Raw genomic sequence first — 20,558 nt, 5'->3', positions numbered from 1 at the left:
CCTATTTGACTTTAAATGTTGGGGGAATGAGCAAAATTGTAAAAAAAATATAAAAAGAACTTCTTATGCACGTCACACACTATACAATTATCACTTCAATTTACAACATACAAAACAGCGTAGACAACAGTTTGATCACAACCAAGGTGCGCTTGCAAGCTGCTGGGATTATGGTGCGTTTGACGTTTGGTGCTTTTGAAGTTTTAACGTTTGTCTGTTGCTGCGCCGTCCGCCGGCAGTAACCGTTTTTCTTTTTTGCCAAACAACAACGTCCTTTCGCCTCAGCATCGATCTCAATCTGCTCTGGATGCTGCACTCGGAAAAAACAGTACCATGGAGCTTATAGCCGACCCAGCCAAAGTACTGACTGCGTACAAGATAATAAATCAACAGCTTGCCAACGAGATGCAGAAGAAACGCGCCGAAATTAAACTGTTCGAGGAGCGGTACAATGCGACGTGCGAAATGTTGCTGTGCGAGCGGCAGGAAAACAAAGCGCTGCGGGATATGGTCCGCAAGCTAAAGGACCAAATGCAAATCATAACGAACGTGATCGTTTCGGTGCAGGATCAAACGGTGCGCGTGTACGACCGTATCAACCGTCCGTACGAGCAGGCGGAAGCGCTGATGCAGAACTACACGCCCCGTGCGCAACAAGTGTTCGAACGGCGCCGGACAGAAAATCCACCGTACGTGGACGAAGACGCTATACCGGAGGAGGAACAGGAAGATGTAACGAGCGTGGAACCGGAGCTCGCAGCAAACGACGGCGACGACGGCGGCGACGAACACACCCGACCGAACGAGAGTAGCGGCAGTAATGATGAGGATGTTGCGGACGATGCAGATAAAACCTTCGCCACGAATCGGTCCAGGGCGGATGTGCGAACCAGCGGAGGAGGAGGACCTTTGCCGATGAATAGTCCGCTGGTGCAGCGTCTGAAACGACCGTCCAAAAACTCAAGCTTTGACGAATCGTTCGAAACGATCGATCGCGAGCGGGCGTTCAAACTGTCCCGACACAGCCAAGACCGGCGACAGATTTACGTGAACATCGAGGAAAACATTTCCGACCTGCAGTCCATAGGCAACTCGTCCAAAATGGATGTTGATGGTAGCGTGTTTGTGGTCATTGCTTGTTGTAGACAAAATGTGTTGATTAAATTATGCTTTTCCCGATTTTCTAGAGCAACTGAGTGAAACACTTCGGCACCTTTCGCCGGTAATGATGGACGATGAGGATGGGAATCTTTCACGTGCATCCGCTGGCCGTGACAGGGATGGAGTAACAAACAGCAGCAAACACAACAACGACTGTCCCCGAATGTCCGACCGGCACCGTTCGCAGCTGAAGAAAACGGTTAGCGAATCGGTGCTGTCACGAATCCACCGTTCAAACGATGACGACGATACGGATGACACAGCCGAGGACGGTGGCGCGACCCGAGAGGTGGGCGAAATGACCGTGTTTAATCCGGCCGAACTCATCGCCAGCTGTAGCACACCGGTTGCGAAAGGATCCAGCAACGAGCGACCGTCCACCTCGGAGGATGCGTTGGTTAACAACACCACACGTGACGTACCCACGACGGCCCGCCGTCGGATTGGTCGACCCCGCGGACGTCCCCGGAAAGCGAGCAGCGAAACCGAGCTGCATACGCTGCTCAATCCCGTCGTTGTATTGCAGCCGCTTACGGAGAAAAATGTGAAGGTTCACGAGCGGAAAATGCAACCAAGCCGCAAAGCCAAACCGATCGGATCGTTGAAGGAATGCGACGACAGCTACAACCACCACACTAGCTACGATGATTCGACGTTCCCTTGCACCGTTGGTGGGTTAGAACCGTGCTCGTCAACCGAGAACCTTTCCACCATGTCCGGTGAATCGTCGGGTCGTCCACGGCGTAGGGCAGCACCAAAAACGCTGCGCGAACCATCGCTGGGGACCAAGCTGAGACGAAAATAGGCCGGAACTTTATCCATTTCATGTGGATTAAGAGGCGGTGTCGGTGCCGTTGTGTACCTTTCTCCATTCATTTCATGTGCCCCCCTTTCGTTTGATTACTATTCGTAAGTTAAGTTGTTTTAACCGTTTGTTTAGTGTGGCCTTTAATTTTAGATACTTGACACCGCGGACCAATTGGAAGCGTGCGTGTGTTGTCGCATCATGCGCGAGAAGGCAGTAAGCTAAGGAACTGATGTCCAAAAAATCCGGAACCGGAAGCTTTTTGTTTGATTATCACTGTGTGTAAATTCGGTTGGTCTAAAGAAAAAGTAAATTTTTTAAACAAAAAGAAAAGCGACTGCTTGCATTGTTTCACCTTAAAATTTCCAGTTTTATTTCATCCCAAAAACAAAAAACTTACTACGAAAGCAAAGATTCCTTCTCCCTTTTTCGATCCACTATGAAAATTGTGTCCGCATCCTCCTGTGCTCATTGTTTTGCTAACTGTTCGTTTCATTTGTACCGCTCGATAAAATAGCTTGCCTGTGTGTGTGTGATAAACGCGTATAGGCAGGCATCTCTAAAACAATAGGAATATATAGGCTCTAAAGGAGAGGAAAAGGTAGAAAACAAAGACCTAAAAAACGACGATAAACACTTTGTTTTAAATCGTAAAATTTCATCTAAACGATTATGTTTAAAACATGTTTCCACATTACGTACAGCAGTTTCCCTTCCCCCTTTTTTTGCTAATCTTTTCCTTTAGTTTATATCATTTTTTTGTTCCTTTTTCATCAAATCACATACTCACTTTTACACCTTAAGCTACAGGTTGTTCACAAAACGGGATTTTTCTTTTCACAGGTTTTCTTTTTTCTAGTTGAGTTTTGCTCTCGTTTTAGCTCTCTTCCTGTTACTGTTTCATTTAAATGCTAACACATGGTTTTATTTAAATTTAAAGAATTAATAGTACTCAAATATGCTTGATTGCACATAGCGCGTAACACATGTCTCGTGGGCAGTTTCTACCCCTTCAGCGGGTGCTCTTTCTTCCGATGAAAGTCTTCTTCTACTAAAGCACGGAATGGGAACATAATATATAGGCTATTGAGTTGATTGGTTGGTTGGTTGCTTAACGCAAGCTTACTACAGTGTGTGTGCAGCAGCAGTAAGAGAGCATCTTATATATTTGCTTTCTCGGTCTATGATAACGGCATGATGGCAAGTATGGCTTATATATGAGGAGCAAAAACAATCTGCAGAAACCACGGTGCTGCTGCTAACATCATTTGTCTAACGCGATATATCGAATAATATAGTAACATGCAGCCATAAAGATTTGAATCGTTTTGTAATAGCATAACACACGCACACGAACAACATATGTAGATCAACACGTCATGCCATGCGTGCCAAAGCTAATCGACGGATGCTGATGATAGCAATAATACCGCGCCTTAAACAACTAAACATGGAAAAGCTATGTCGCCCCTTCAGGATTAGATGGCACCTTGCACTTGAAAGCGCTCCGTCGACCGTTTCGCGAAACCCGTCTCTCTGCATCTGCATGAGTCCATCTGCTGCCTGTAATAATGACGCTTTACCTAACTCGCCCTCGTTTTACGACAAATGTAACGAATATAGTTTTTGAAACTCAAAACATAACACATCTCTCAGAGAGTGGTGCGGTGCACACGATCGCAATTAATATAATACATTCAACAACAGTAGAACAGACGTCACATAACGAGGGATGATGTATGTGGTGCGCGGATGTACTACTACTACTACTGTCACTACATCAGGCCAAAAGGAGGACGCGGTGGTTGCTTAGTAACGACACCGTAGCAACCGCACGATGAGAAAGCCTGCTGCTTGCGTGTAATAATCGCACCCTTCCGTCGGTGATATGATAGCATAATAATTACGACTAATACTTTTTCTTACTAACACTCACATACACACTACGTAAATTTCACCTACGATCCTGAAACGAATTACGAAAACAAATACGTGCGTGAGCATGTTTGGAACGGATTCCATCTGATATTACATCCGAAAACCCCCCTTTGATTATAGGTGGGAGTGAAGGGAAAGAAAACAAAACGTTAACAAAAACGAAGAAGCGTGTCATGTCGTGGCGAGGATAAAGAAAAGCCTGCTTTTCCTCGCCTTTCGCCGGAGATTTCTTACGGAGGTACGGGCGTGTTTTGGTTTTTTTATGTATGCCGCCGCTGTAGGGACGTAGTGGTGGTGATTTGCTTGGAGGAATTGGAGTGAATTTGCGATGCCTTTTTTCGGTGGGTTTTGGGTCGTACAAATGTCTCTCTCTCTCTTACTTATATGCGCTTACGAACCTGCCACTCCCCCCCCCCCCCCGCCAAACGAGATTAATCGAGACATTTTCCCTCTATCTCCTTGTTTGCTATACCACACCTCGTTCTAGAGCGAGAAAAAAAAGGATATCATCACGATCACCGTTGCTCCCCAGGCAGTGTCTCCCTACAGGCAGCAGCGCTAGTCAAAGATGCAGGCAAACACGGAACAGCAGTTCAGCAGGAACCGGTTACAGCAACCCTTGTTTGGACCTTCCCGTTCCCGTTCCGCTTCGGCAGCCGCTTTGCGCATTTTCTTCGGATAGTTGCGTGGATGGCTACGGGCACTAAGGTGCACCGGAAGTAGCGGGTAGTCGGGTCTCGGTGCCCGGAACCGGGCTACAAGTGACTGTTGTTCGGGTGTGAGATTGGCGGTCGAGCGGCGCATACCACCGCCGGCCACTAGTATGTCACCGACGAGCTGCAGTTCGGCCGAATCGAGCAGGTCGATGCGTTCCCGGGCGGCTTCAAAGTCACGGCGCGACATGGTGAGATAACGTGGTGCGTAGCAGAGTGCACCGAGCGCCCGCCGACGGTTCTCGGCCGTCGGGTCAATGTGTTTGCGCTTGCAGTCCTCAAGACTCCAGCGTGCGAGCACCTCGACTAGCACCGTTTCGGAGGACATCTGCAGCGCGTCCCGCTTCATGATCACCTCCAGCTCCTGGAAGCACAACTTCAGCATGGCGTCCTGGGCGAACACTTCCTCCGCCTGCATATCGATCAGCTGCAGACAGTTGTTTAGCAGGGCGGCAAAATATTGTTCCGGCGTGAGTGGTCCGTCGCTGGTGTGCGATTTGTTGTGTGATCGGGGACACCGCGAACGTCTTTTCGGTTCGTTGGGCGGGTTTTTGGGCGGTGTGATGGGGTTGTAAAACCAAAGTGCACGGTACACTTCCAGCACGTGGTCGACGTGCAGATTGAGATCGAGCTCCTTCACGCAGTGGATCTCCAGCTGCCGGCACTGGAATCGGGTGGCCAGCTCAAGCATCTCGAGCGTGTGCGTTGCCGAGGTGAATTTGATGAACTTTGTTTCGAGGTAACTGCAGGTTAGGGCGGCGAAAGCGAGAAAGAGAGAGAGAGAGAGAGAAAGAGAGAGAGAGCAAAACATTAGCGTCTGATGAAATAAGGAACAACTTCTTCTTCTTCTTCCTTTGCACTACAACCTCTAAAGGAAAGCGATTTGGATGGGATATGAACCCCGGTCTTGCTGTCCGGATATGAAGACCGGCGCCGTTATTGGTTCGGCCACCGATCCAAATCGATCGATCATAATGCGGCGGCACCGGTAGTAAGGTCCTGCTCGTAGACAAGATGTCCATCTTCCTACTTCCGAACGATCGTCTAAATCGTCTACCGTAACGTGCCTACCTTTTCACTGCTTGAAGTGCGCCATATGCTGCGCTTCGACGAGACACCGCCACAACGGCGCATTTTTTGATAAAGCTGCAGGCAGGGATAGGGTGCCTTGTACAACGACGGGGTGATGTGATTCACCCATCTACCACCACCAAGGCTGCTATAAGGCACAGCTAAACCAATCTTCAATAATCAATATCGCTTGATAAAAATCGGAAGCTATTTAAACGCTACCACCAGCGCACGCGAGTTGATTGATTCAGTTCGCAGGGTGTGAAGCACCTTTATCAGCGAGATCAACGGTAGACGGTCGGTCCGGTTTCCTGTCGTAACAGGTTTAAAGGGAGTGAAGTGTTTCTTCCTCTCGATATTGACATTGGATAGAGCAGGTTGTGTAACTTACAAACAGAACTTCACTCTTGGCGTTTTACCGTGAAAGTTGAAGTAACTCTCATTCGAAACGTGCTTCATGCTAGGCGCCATATTCTTTGATAATCATGGTGATATCTACTATTAACTAATTCCCAATTTAATCGAAAGCTACATAAAGCGATCTTTTTGAATTATTTTAACGCTCGGAAGTATGCCCCGGACGATAGACAACCGCACAACGCGTCTAAATTGTAAAAGATAAAATTCTTCTCATGATATTTAGCTTCACAAGTCCCTTTTCAAAATATTGAAAATTATAATGGAAAAGGACATTCAATGAAGGCAACGATATTTAATACAGCTTATTGGAGTTGCTAGAATTCTTAAAAGCATCCACATCAAGCAATGGATATGAGAACCCCTGCAGTTGCTAATAAACTCATGTTTGATTATGAATAATGTGCTGCATCTGTTTCGTTACACATTCGAACGACACTCTCATTATCATCAAGCGAGGAGAGATGCAATGTTTCATGACACAGACAGTTTTGTGCAACCCCTGATAAAGTCTTTTTTTTCGTTTCTTTAACAAATGCACGCACAAACGTTCCTATCTCTTGCACTAGCGTCGATTGAAGAAACCTAACCTACCACAATGTTTCCTCTCTCCACGCTGAATTGAACGGCGAGTTCCAGTATTTTAAAACCGACTTCAAACTTACCGTACAAATGTCTCGAAATTGTCCCGGTTCACATCGCGCACAACGCACTTGCTGTCACCGCCTCCACCGCCACCACCACCACCACCGCTGGACAGCATATGGGCCAGACCGGTGTTGGAGTCAAGGATTGCTTTCCGTTCTGCGTGCACGATATAGTTTTCCTTGTTGCCCAGCACCAGGAACTCCACGTACGGTCCATCGTTCGATGGTGCATCCATCGGTGGAGCCGTCGGAGCCGGCCGACCACCTCCATTGGCCTCGCTGAGATTAGTGAACGGTTGCACCATGATTGTGTTGCCGCCCAGGTACGCGTGTCCCCGGAAGATATACCCGTCGAGAGTCTGCAACCGACTTAGAAAGGGGGCTCGCTAACAGCTCGCGCGTCTTACTTATTGTGAGGAACGATTTTAAAATGGTTTGTTTGGCCCCCGTTTGGCCGCTCTGTATTGTGAAGAACTTCACCCAACTGAACCGGTGCCCGTCGGCTACATTCCCGTGATAAACGGTGCGGGTGTTCCGGTGCGTCCCGGTGGCCCGGAGCTCCGTGCGTTAGTACGCTCGCCAGTCAACTGAATTGCCACCGACGGAACTCGGTCGCGCGCTCGGTCGAACTCTGTTTGGTGTTGCTAAAATGAAGCGTGATATCGGGTCGGGTGAACCTGTGAAAAAAAGAGCAGCCAGAAGGTAAAATTAAATCTACGATGCTAGGGAGTACATAGAGGGCGCGCACACACACAAACATTCGAAGATTACATCAAGCAGAAGGTGGTGAGGAGAGGGCTGCACTGATAAGCCGATTCTTTGATTACGTGCCTACCCCGGGAGATACTGTTCGAACACGCATACGAAGGTTAGAAGTAGCGGCGACGGTGTGGAACCAGAAAAGACATGGTTGGTTCTCTATTTGTTTGTACGTTTGTCGATTTGCCTACTCTGTGTCATTACACCTTCGTCGAGTACATTGAATGCCACTACTGCACTTCATCTTTCCGCGTACGCACCTCGCAGCCTAAACCCACCGCACCACATCGCGGATGATGACTAATTCGCTTCTATATATACCACACAGGCATCCCCCCAACCTTTGCCAGGCCGTGTGTGGACGATGCATTTTTAGTTGAGAGAAATGTTTCGTTTTTTTTTGGATCGAAAGCCTTTCCCTGCCCCGGCAATAGGAATCATTGTCACGAGACTGTACTAAACCCTCAACGATGTCTAAAAGCTCTTCGTCGTATGCTTTTGAATGGACGAGTCATACTTAATTTCACAATCAAAGTTAATAATATCGATCGACGGACCGGTGGTAGATTCTACAAATGGCGCCGGTCTTTATACGGCAGGATCGTGGTTCAAATCCCATCCGGAGCGTTCCCTTTCCGTAGGTGAGAACTGACTATCCAACTACGTGGTATCATTAACAGGCATGGTCTTTAGGAGTCGTTAGGCCAAGAAGAGGGGGAGAGGGAAACTATATCGATCGACCATTTTAAATCATCTTCACCAGCAAATGCCCGCTTTTGGTTCGAAATTTTAAAATGGATCATCATTTCAGTATTATTAAATGATCCTAACATTTTGTAAAACATTTCCGAGTACTTAAGTAACAATTTTTGAATTATTGTCACAGCGAATATGATTTAATGCAAATCATATTCAAATTAAAACCATTTTTTATAATTCCTTAAATAAATCTGCAAAATGATGGGACTTTAAAAGTTTTAAAAGAATGCTGCTATGTGGCTGATTTGAAACATAATGAACCGTAATACTTTATCGGTAATGTAAGTATCCTGGTAGCCGCTGGTGCCTGGTAGTAGTACTGTATTAGTAGTGATCTCGATTGAAGAGCCGCAGCGGTCGGTAAAAAAGTGAAGGAAGGCAAATATGGTAGATCAAGGACCTTCCAATGTTTAAGAACCAAAGAAGAGGATATCCAGCGGTAGTTGAAACTAAAGGTTATCCGATGGTCCTGTGTAACACTTAAATGTAACGCAATAGGAGATGAATCACATCACTGCAAATGCACTATATAATCGGGGGAAAAACTACAATGATGACGCGTTATCAGCACGATGTTCATATACTTCAGTTTACTTGCTGTGGAGGCTTGCCCGCTTATTGATAAGTGCCCGAGAACCAAACATAAGTCGATGAGAAATGCTCGAACTAAGGGTGTTTAAAAAATATATTTAAAATTTAAGGAGCCTATTTCTGTACATGATGACCTGCGGAAGGCTACTGCACCAGACTCCAACAGCAGCAATCGATTCAAAGCGGCCGTTTTATTTGCGTACCGATAACCCAAAACGTCGAAGGCTACTTTTACATCCTGTGCTCGTACTCGTTTGTGTCACCGTAAGAAGGGAGAACCAACATTAAGCGCCCATGTTCAGTTTAAACAATTTTACCGTCTTATGCTAGCCTCCCACATCCACCACGCGTCTACGATTTTTGATTAATTTCTTATCTTGTGCAAATTGATTGTACGGCCACTGTCGTCACACATAGGACCTACCCTCATCAACCTCAAAGCAATAGCACCGCCGAAACACGATCTTTGGTACCGAACTGGAGGCTGTTCACAGCATATGCACACAGAGAGCGAGAGAGATTACTGTGCCTGGGGTGTTGAATGTTTGTCGCCACTGTTTGCATGTGTCGCGTAACCGTTGCTTTCCGTGTTCCCGCCACACCAGATGGTGGTAATTAAAGCGTTCTTCGACGTTCTTGTTCCCGCCCAACAAAGTGCTGGCGCTGGGAAGAGTCACGCGTAACGCACGTAACGGTGGTGGAGAGTGTGGTTTGGCTTGGACGGCCCGATTCTTAAACACATGATCATCAGCATCATCACCATCGATCGTTTGGGTGTTGCATGTCGGAGGGGGTGCGTGATAAGTTTACAAAGAAATGGCGCGTTGGTAGCTTCTGTTTCCAGCAAACCCTTACTATAGGCTCAGGAATGGCTTTCTTCTCATGGCAAACATTGATAAGATTTTGGCCCCCACCAGGGTAGTGTAAATCGGAGTCGCGTCATGCATTATTTATCTGCTTTACAATTAATGTCTCCGTGTGTAACGTGAGTAACAAAACGATAGCTAACATTATTGACAATAAACATCCCATTCGTAATTGCTAGTTGTATAAGAGAAATTTAAAGTTCAAAGATACCATCTTTTTTGCCCTTATCAACTACTATAAATTAATTATGATTTACTCAAAAATTATATCCGTTTATTTTAGTGTAAAGACGTTGAGAGCAGAGGTTTGTTAACCTTTCTCCCCAGGACAGTGGTTGCGGGAGGAGTGTGAAACTTCATCCAAACATACGTCGGACGTAAGCATATTTGATTTGGTGATAATACTTCACCCCGCATTGATAATGTGTACACCACACCATGTGGACGACGCGATGGGCTTGAGATGTAGAGCGCAATTATGGCAATCAGGAAATTGTCTAATTTTTGTATTGGAGTGTTGTAAAGTTATACGATTGGGAAGGTCTTCCTTATAACGTATAAAAAAAAAAATGATGTTGTACAATGTCGTAGACAACATGGCACAGAATTATGCTTAGCATGGTATGCTTTTACGACCAGATTATCTATCGAATGACGGCTGCAAAGCTTAAACATTTCCCATAATAAAACCTCGATTAGATACCGATCAACTGTCTTAAGGGTGGAGATCATTGCCATGCACTTCGCCGAAAGCATAACTCAGATAATGGCAACCTTTATCTTGTCTATCGTTTTCATAACTTCACTAACGAACAAGTAGTAGGAAAAATATATAAAAAATATTCTAATTAGCAACTGTTCGCCATACACGCAATGGATGACGGCCAGGGCGACATGGTTTTATCAATACTCCCACCCCCTCCCCCCACCCCCCGGTGGTCATTACATGGAAACACGTTGTTCGCTTTTGATAACCGACTTACGCCGAAATCAAATGTGATTGATTTAGGGTGAAAATTTATGGTTCTTGATCGTTCCTTCGTACGAAGTTGGAAAAGGAAAAGGTCAATATCAAAGCTTTCAGCCATAAGGGTTATCGTCTGATTAACAAGCGGCAATGCTGTTATGCGCGACAGTGATTGGGAATTTTTGATTCGCTTAATCCGTTTATGACACATACCACATTTTGTCCCGTTCGGTGCGTTCTTGGCACGAGGTCTAAGCTTAATCATTTTTGATATCAGAAAGTGTAGCGAGCAATCGTCTAGGTTATGCCAATATTATTGCGCCATGGGATTTATTTTGAATTACGTTGTTTAAATAGGCAATTCAGCCTTTCTGTGACTTGACTGGATGGGATTTGAACCCCGGTCTTGCCGTGTCAACAGAAATTCGTAACTTTTTTTTATTACAGTAGAGTGACTGGGTGAAACATATAGTAAGAATGTATAAGAACGTAGGCCACTGAATCAAAGGATATCATGATGATAGGAACGGAACGTAAAAAAATCCTTCCAGTTAAATCAGCCACAGAACACGGAACTGCTGAAAAGCTTCCCGGGCACGTTTGTACGCAAAGTAAATGCAATTGATTTTCTAGGAATAAAATTTGTTTATAATCATCTACCGGCGGGTCCATAGGTGGGGTAAACGATACGTGATATATCGTCGACGTGGTAGATTTAACTGAGAAGATTCAATGAGCAATGCGCTTTGAGAAATGATAGAGAACTGTTCTTTCCTTTCCCCTCTCCCCCCCGTGTGGCTTTCCCACTGAATCCGTTCGAGTGCAACAAAGCACGTGCTAACTAAGTATGTACATTGTAAATATGTTGCTCTCCTTCCTTGACCTGACCCTACAAAAAACAAAAATCTAGTGTACTTAGGCCACCAAGATACCAAGATCAAGATCAGGCGCTGCACATTCAGTTCCAGTGCAGCAGCACCAGCAGCAACATCATCATCACTAATGTGTGAGGTCGTAAATTATGAGACAACAGTTCGCCCCCACAAAGTGTCAACGGATCTCGCAGACACGCAGGAATCGTGGGGAAGTGGTTGGTTAAAAAAACAATGCAAATGCATTGTTGGTGTAGTGCTGGAGATTTTATAGTTTATCGGGTAAGATTTAACGATCCTTGGGGCAGTAGTTAATGTGACGAGTAATCATGATGAGATAATAGCCCGGCCCAGTTTAACGCTGCATTACCATCAAACGGTGGTATATTCGCACGTGGATCTCATCTACATAACACATAGTATTGTTAATCCAGACTTGCCACAAATGTAACGTGTGTTAAATTATAAATTCATTACAATCAACTTACTATTCTTTTTTTTTTCTCAAACAGTAATACATTCGCTTTGATGATCGTTTATTACTCGCGCACGGGCCTCTTCGCAAGCGCAATTATTGATTTAAAAACACTTTAAAGTGCTGCCATGTGACTCACTGAATTGGACTGACACACGTTCAAAAATCGGTTAAAAGTTTGTGTTCAATGATACAGATAAGCATGATGGTGCGACTGGCCTCATCATGTGAGCCCAGCCCATATTATTTTGCATTTTTACCACTTACAACCACCAAACATCAGCATACAGAAACAGAAAAAACGGAGAACAATCCTCCCTACCTTCTTCGCTTGTTTGTTTTCACTTTTTAAAGCTAGCTAACCATTTTTAACAAATTGTCAACAAATAAGCCATACCCGGAGGTGGTGTGGTGCTGCGACGGATGGCGCACAGCGTACGGGGGCCAGCGTGCGTGTCTGGTGTTTGTCTGTAACAAGTTGTCTCAAGTTCACTGCTATCTAAATAAAGATCAAACAACGCTCTAAAAATGAAAAGCAACCAACATAAAGGCCAACCAACCTGTGCTGTGCTGTTGTGTACACAACAATGTGCAGCAACACCCGGCATCTTGAGAGAGCCCTTAAGAGACGCACCAATACACATAACTTCCGGGGTTTTTTTTGGGTCTATTCTTGGCCGGGGTGAAAATGATGCCCATTATGGAATGTGGGAAGTTCTAAAAATTCCGAAGCGTCTAAGCGCCATAAGACGAAGAAGCACTTGTAGCATCGTATCATTCGTAACTAGAGACGGGAGAACATTGTAACATTTAGTAAAGTACAATACTTTCTCACTATCCGAGCCAGACGGATATTAACAGTGCATTTGGAAACGATTTTGAGGAGTTTTCAATGAACCTTTCCCTGTGCCGGTCACCATTGATTTGGAACAATTATGGCTCAAACACCCAAGAAGCCTGACTGAAGATTTGATTGTTCTATGATTTTTACCCCTGGCTGATCGAATGTGAAGAAGTGAAAAGTATCCTGACAATTATTTATAATCGCTTTGAGTTTGAGTTTTATAACATGTAGCCTTATGTGAAGCTCTGATTCCGACAACTGTACAATGTAATACCATGCAATGAAATGCAACAGAAACTGACGATGAAAGTCGGGTCTTCGGTGGCACTACAACCTCGAAAGGTCTCGGCCTGCCATTGCTGGCTTTATGTGACTTGATTTTACCCGTAGCAAGATAGTCAGCCTTGCGTACGGGGAGAGGCGGTCCGAATGGGATATGAACCCCGGTACTGCCGTGTGAATATCGGCGCCGCTGTGGCCTCGAACACCGGACCGTCCCAATTTTTATATACACTCATCACTAAAATGGCAATATTATTGTAAATTGCTTCTTGGATGGTTAATTTTGAGTTCAAAAGAAAAGTCTCTGTTTTATATTAAATTTTGCAAAAATTTATTATTTATTAAGTATTACGGACTGATGTCGTATTGTCAAATTTTGCAATAAATTAATCCAATAATTCCAGAACACATCAAAGCATTATAAAACTTCTCCCGCTGCTACTGTGTCTGTGTGTTTCAATGCAAACTCATCTCATCCTTCCTTTTAGCGTTGATCGTTCACTTAATATTAGCACATCCTTTCCCATCCGTAAGTATGCTGGTTGAGGTTGGCCTCCGCTGCCTGTGACGGATCCAAATGAATTGAAAAATAGGAAAATTGCAGCCCGCATTTGTGCAGACCACTTTCTTAGTTTCCCTCCACAACGACAACGGGAACTCTTACTTTCTGCAGTCGCGGGAACAGCGCATTAATTGTTGGGGCAACCAATTGTTGATCGCACTCAAATTCGAAACGATCGCAAGGGGAGACATGCGATTGCCATGTTTGGGTGGGTCGTGGACATCCATCCCAAAATTAAAACGCTTCCCCACGGACAGCAGAACCGCTGCAAACGCACGATGTGCATCACAGCTTTGCTACATGTGGTATATTACATGGTGCAGCCGTTTGTCTCTTCTGGTTGTGGTTCGAATTCGAGCACTGTTTGCTGCCAGCCGAATACCATTGCCATGCCGTCACTTGCCGTTTCAGAACAATTTGGTGCGTGCGTTGTTGAGCGCAGCGTGGCAGTAAAACGTTCACGCGCGCACAGGTGCATTCTGTGGAACGGGTTAGCGTAAGGGGTGCCGAAGACTGGAGAGTAGTGGTAGCGTGTTAAGTAGCGCCAATGGGTGTTAACAAGATGCGCAACACCTTCGCGGATCGATGATCGGGAAGCCGTCAAAGGAATCGCGTAGGACGGTACCGCCGCTCACTTCCGGTAGGCGATATGAAACGATCTCATTATGAGAGCATGAGAGCGGGATATGTAATCGTTTAGCAGGCAGGTTAATAGCATCTAAAAACATATTGAATGATTTAGAATAAGTATTGAGACAGCTGAGAGATATTATAGCGAAAACTGCAAACCCAATTTTTGTACATGACATTTGAATAAAATTTTGCTTATCGAAACAATGTGGTTGCCACCGCCTGGCTGCTCGTAAGGCAATTCGTCCATACACACTTGTTGCATTTACGCTTCAATGCGCATCGATTAGCGCTAGGGCCGCTAGCGTGGCTAGCACCCAACCAGAGGGTGCTTTTGAAGTTCAATATCATGGCCTTAGCTAGCGAGGGAAGGATCTAACGGTTGGTCGGTGTTGGTCGGTCTAAACAAAACGGTCGGACATAACAACGCCACGCGGTACACGCGGTGGTTCTAGCGTTCGCTTTTGCAGCCGTCGCTGGCATGCTACGCTAATGATGGCACATCAAGGGCAGACACAGGTTGAGTAGGTGGAGGTGTATCTGAATCCATACCGGTCGGTCGTCCTCCTCCTGCTGCATTATGTCTGACGCTAAACGCTTCCGCCAGCCGGAAGTGCAAAACCGGCATCGGAATTTGGGGACGGAAACTAGTACAACGTTCCGCAGCGCTCGGTTTGCCCACGTTCTTGTTTATCCTTTTCTGGTATTTTGTAGACAGTTTTTGCTGGGTGCCATGTTCCCATTAGATTATTATTTTTTCATCAAGGCATTAGGACCTTATAGATTTGTTTCCTTTTGCTTTCTTCTTCCACTTCCAACTAAAATGTGGAAAGTAGAATATTTTTTCCCGATTGTACATTGAGTGGAAAAATGTGCATCGACAATCAATAACAGTTTCTATTTAATCTCCATCAGAAAGAAAAACGAATGGAAATATGAATGCATTTTCAATGCCGGACTACATCATGTAGCTAACTGCCTCACGATAAGCGTCTAACACTTCCCCGCCCGATCTGACCTTCGTTTTGTGATGGAATATTAAAATATGCTGGAGTGTTATACTGACAGTCATCATTAAAATCAACCATGCACTACTATCCTGCCGGCAGCGGCGGTCTGTAGTTGGAGGTGCTCGATATTCCGCGCCTCATTGGCTTTGCTGCAGCGCCAGAGGCCAGCCCTTTATGCGGCGGCCCCAACCAACGGTGGAGCTGTGCTCTTTCGTCGTTCTTCTTCAGGGTGCTTCTTGCACAGCTCCAATCCAATATATGTGTGTGTGTGTACAACGTGGAAATGTCTAAAAATAATAATGTTTTGTGTCAAGGTAATTCCATCAACCGTACGCTTCGCTGCGAATGGATCGGGAAACGCTTTGCTTTATTTGGGTGCAACAGAAGTGCATGCAAATAATTAAGGCAGTTTGCATGCTGCATCTGGTTTGCTTTTGTTTTTTGGAAAAAGAAAAACCCTTACAGTCGGCATCCGATCTTTGGTAAACGTTAGCGTTAGCAAATAACCTACCAATTATTCTATGTTCACGACGAAAAGCAGTATTACCTCATTAATCATAACAGCATAAGACCAGCGTAGGATACAAGAAAATAAATATTTGAATTTAACAGAGTCTAAAATAATTCAAGAACTCAATGGGAACAGTATAATAATTGAACACATATTTAAAGTGATCAGTCGGTAATACAATAATATGATTATAAAAATGCCAAAATGCGGGGGTTTTGAGAATATAATTGACAATTTTATCAAGATATTGATTTGTTCAGGCATATAATTCGCGTTTTAGTGATGACAAACGAGGAGCAAAGCAATATTATCCTTTGCTTGCGATCCGCTGAATTGTGTTGAAAAAATTAAATTGCCATTTTTGACATCCGAATCCACCAGAACGAAGGAATCAAATACTAACACACCAAACCAAATATCGATAGATCAAATCACACAAAACCGAAAGTGTATTAAATTGGAGATCATAACCAATGAAACAAAGTATACAATTCGCAGACTTGCTTGGGATTTGGCCAAAAAATCACGAATACGAGTAGCACGATCAACACGAATTTGATCTACACCAATCGTTAAATCCATAAATTCATATACATGTTTTCCGCACATTCCTTTCGCTTTCTTTCGACCGGATGGAGGTGGATGATTCATCCCCTTAGCATATTTGCAACTCTTTCCTCATCTGCACTTGTTGTTTACGTTAGGAACCACCAGTGGCAATAATTATTTGCAATCGGATCCATTCCTCCGTGTAACCGAAAGCTCGAAGTAAACCAAAAATCACATCATCGACACTTAAATGTAGTACGATCATAAATATTACACATATAAGCTATGGCAAAAAAGCGTAACAAATAGCGGAAAAGGGAAGAATTCATACTGTGTTTGGGCGCACAACACAACCCATTTCTCGTTAGGAGGAACGAACATATGTGTGGCTATAAATATGTGGTGTCACAATTTGCCAGATGCTGTACTCTGTCCCCGTAGCATTCATTGAGCGTCATATCATTTTTTTGTTGGTTCTGCATGGAAAATCACACTCCGATTTAAGTAACTCGATACGTTAGTTAGTCATCTTCATAATGTTAGGAAATTATACTTAAAATCTGAGGAAAGAAACGGTTTCTTAACTAGCTTTCTACGTGGCTAGTACTTGCTTTGAAGGATATTTCATCCGGGGCAAATATAATTTTCTTAAATCAAAATATGATCCTTTAAAAATGCCAAGTACTTCTTAACGATGATGTAGGACAAAAATCCTCTTTTAGACAACATTTTCCAATATTTTTGATGACGGGTTTCATCATCTGACCGGACACAATAATCATCCCTATCATGATCGTCTATTTCATCTGTAGCAAAATTTTGTTCATTTGTAATTGTGGAGTCGCTAAAGATTTGCATTGCGAGGATCGTAGTTACTGGAACTAAAACCGTGGAAGTTCCCTATGATGCACAAGAGTTGATAGACCATGCAGCTACGGGGTAAATAAACTCACGGAAGCCAGAACTGACCGCCGGCCAAGAAGCAATAGCTTCGAGGTAATATTGCCACAGAAAAGAAACTATGAATCCGCGTTGCGTGTGAGTCAATGATATCGAGTTCAAAGTTATTTCCGTAAAAGCAGTGTAAAGGGGCTAGCAATAAGTATGTTCGTGTTATCTAATGGCGAAATAATGAGAAAAAAAATATTTGAAATCTACCATTGACCGTTCTTCTCGCGTTGTGAAAAATTGTGCCGGCTCTATTTTAAATGTATTTACCTTCACTATGTTGCCATGGCGCGATTGATCTAAAATCATAAAAAGAGCATGGATTACTACATGTGTGAGGAATGCATTTCTACACTGTATCCGGTCAACTATTCTCCCAAACAAACCAATGCTGACACGAAAACAGTTTTCTTGTTTGTTGTGAAAACCTTTCCCGAAAAACATAGTAGACGGCGACTACCTCGTTAAAAAATCGTTCACCGGTCTCTCCTCGGGCCACTTGATTGCTCTCTGGTAGAGTAGAAGAAGCATAAAAACCACATCATGAGTCTTCCCCTTGGACCCGGTCTCTTTCGACACAAACGAATACGGCGGACGTGACATTATAAATCTCTACAGAAAGAAATTCTTCGCTCACGTTCCCTTCAGCCGTCTAGCGCAAGGCAAAACATTCCTAATGGGAGCGTGAAAAGCGCGTATTGAGTCAGTGGAAAATTTCCCATCCCTCGAGAGACCGAAGTCGTCCACCAAGGAGTCATCGTTTTGGACCGCGCACCCCATGAACAAGGTGGTCGGTCGCCGGTTGCAATGGCTTTTCCATGCAACGATCGTTTTTGGGTTGAGGTAGGCGAAAAACGGTTTTCGGTTCGGTTCTCTCTCTCTTGCTCTTTTCCACTTTTCTCCTGACCACCGGGTACAGATGGAAAATCAGCGGGGGGCTTTCGGGGGGTGTTGATTCTTGGGGTGGAATGTTTAGAATTTTTACATTTTTGTGCGTCGGCGTGCGCTGTACACAAAACCCGCTCACCAATACATTAATCCTCGCGGCTCCCTCGTATCCCCTCCGCAAACCATGCTGCCGAGCGAGGAGGTGTGACCTACTTTAGTAGCCTTTGGCGTATCCAAGTCCGCGCATCCTCGGGCACGTTGAAATGGAGAAAAACCGAACGTCGGGCATTAGGAGCATGACAGTTCAATGTTGTTTACTGAGAAGCGAAACCGTCGGAAATTTTCCCATGAAAATAGAAGGATGAGTACGAATTTTGCGTACGCGAGCCGAAGAATGTGTGAGTGTGTTTTGGTGTGGAACACTTGTAATGGAAAAATCGATTTTTCCTTACGATGGTTGTTAACAAGGATACACTTGGACAGACACGATTTCATTCTTATCATTTGGTGTTAATAGCATTAAAATGACTAAAAAATATGGAAACTTACCTGCTGGAAAATTACGCCGCCTACTTTGCCGTTTTGTGCTCCTTTCTTCCAAGCCGAAGGACCTCTTTTCGTAGAAAGATTCTCCGTTGTCTTTGATACCAGATGATAGCCGTCGTTTTTTTTAACTGCACACCATCACTGCAACCACAATCGAAGCGCAGATAACCGGAACAAAGTTTTGGAACACAAATTACGGCACTATTTGGGCGTTTTCCACAGACACCAACACGATGCACAACTCTGCTCAGGCGGCTGCACTTCCGTTCGCCAACCGAGTGCAGAAGATCGGACCCGTCCGCCGTTCGTTCTCGGACGCAGACTTCCGTTGCCGTGGAGGAGAACCGAGCGACTGAGGTGCTTTTGACAGCTGATCCGACCGTTGGCCGTTCCCGGACATGCGCATCTCCTTGCTAACGGATGTCGGTTCCTTTGCCCACTCCTTGGCGCCGCACTCGTCGAATCACAGTTTCTAGCAGCAGTACGAATGATTACCGTATCGGAAGCGGTTTCAACGGCCCCAATTCCTTGGCAGGTGGTCGTCGGTTGGCTCAAGAACGATGGCCACAATATTGACTTGTGCCTCAGGAAATGCTTTGAAAATATTTCGAAAAATTTTAATACACACACGGGACGACCATCCCCAGTGACTACTGCTACGATGCAACGCAGAACACAGATTGAACGGCGATCGTGCTTCTTCGCCCGTCTACAGGAAGAAATAGAACGTTCGCGGGTACAATCGCGACCGAGCCGTGCGTTACTTTCCGTGGAACTGTGTGCTGCTGTGTAGAAGGAAAGAATAACGCGGCAAAAGAAGTGATTCTTGTGAGAGAGTGAGAACAAAACAGGAGAGCGAGAGAGCGGATCAATGTGCGCGATCTCCGTCGCTCAATTAGCGGCTACACTGCTTTAGCTGTGTGTACAAGTGCTGGGAAGGTGATAGAATTTTTAAGTAAAATTTAAGAATTTCTAAAAATATAGGTGGAAAACTGGCGCAATTTGAACAAAAATATTTTTTAATTTAGTTGTGATAAAAGTTCGGGTAAAAGACTCGAGAAGGCCCCCCCTAGAATCTTTTGTGTGCAGCACTGTGGCCTGTCATTTTTGTTGTACAGTGGGATTTCTGTATGGTCAAAACCCATTTGATGTAAACATTGTGCATTGTTCCTTAATTTTGTTAATAGGCAGCGATTAGAACTTGATACAATACATTGTAACAAGTGGTTTGAGATTATGATATTCTTATGTTTCCTCCTTTGCTAATATCAATGCAAGGTAACAAGTATTCATCGAATTACTGTTCCGTTACCGTCCGAGAACGCCGTGGATGTTTTAGTTCCGATTGTTCACCCCTAGTGCGATTGAAAACTAGTACGAAGCCCCTGTAACCCAAAATGAATGGTAGGGTTAGCGGAGAGGGGATTTTAATCAAATAATAACAATATTTTATTCGACTTTCTTCAACCAATTTTGACCACACTGAAAGCACACTGAAAGCTCACTGTGAAGCTCTCGCAACGTGTACTGCGGATTGCATACCTTTAGGCGTAAATCCTACAGCACCTAACAAATTTTGTCAGGGGGGGGCCTTCTCGAGTCTTTTACCAAAGTTCGATTTTTTTTTAAGTTGTAGCTTAATATCGATAACTTATTGTTACGTGTAATCAGTGCTGTAGGGATAAGGAAATCATGCAGTGTTGTTTCGTTCTTTTGTTTTGTTTCTTGTTCTATATTATACAATTCT

The 20,558-nt window shown here is 44.6% G+C and overlaps 2 protein-coding genes across 3 annotated transcripts; one reads left to right on the top strand and one right to left on the bottom strand.

The window, feature by feature from the left end:
- The first annotated feature begins 43 nt into the window (after positions 1 to 43).
- On the top strand, positions 44 to 3,992 carry LOC118509938. Its single transcript, XM_036051269.1, has 2 exons — positions 44 to 1,114; positions 1,188 to 3,992. Exons 1-2 carry the CDS (start codon positions 334 to 336, stop codon positions 1,964 to 1,966), a joined length of 1,560 nt encoding a protein of 519 aa, XP_035907162.1. The 5' UTR covers positions 44 to 333; the 3' UTR covers positions 1,967 to 3,992.
- Positions 2,859 to 19,590, bottom strand: LOC118509939. Of its 2 annotated transcripts, XM_036051271.1 has the most exons (4): positions 18,815 to 19,590; positions 17,648 to 17,676; positions 6,771 to 7,429; positions 2,859 to 5,360 (listed from the first exon to the last, which is right to left on the bottom strand). In XM_036051271.1, exons 3-4 carry the CDS (start codon positions 7,055 to 7,057, stop codon positions 4,463 to 4,465), a joined length of 1,185 nt encoding a protein of 394 aa, XP_035907164.1. In that variant the 5' UTR covers positions 7,058 to 7,429; positions 17,648 to 17,676; positions 18,815 to 19,590; the 3' UTR covers positions 2,859 to 4,462. The 2 variants fall into 2 exon arrangements, with proteins under 2 accessions (XP_035907164.1, XP_035907163.1); XM_036051270.1 differs by lacking the exon at positions 17,648 to 17,676.
- Positions 19,591 to 20,558: the final 968 nt, after the last annotated feature.

This window comes from Anopheles stephensi, chromosome 3, assembly GCF_013141755.1.
Source record: "Anopheles stephensi strain Indian chromosome 3, UCI_ANSTEP_V1.0, whole genome shotgun sequence".
Taxonomy (NCBI): domain Eukaryota; kingdom Metazoa; phylum Arthropoda; class Insecta; order Diptera; family Culicidae; genus Anopheles; species Anopheles stephensi.
Note: the sequence above shows the minus strand (reverse complement) of the source record. Positions and strands in the feature narration are given on the sequence as shown.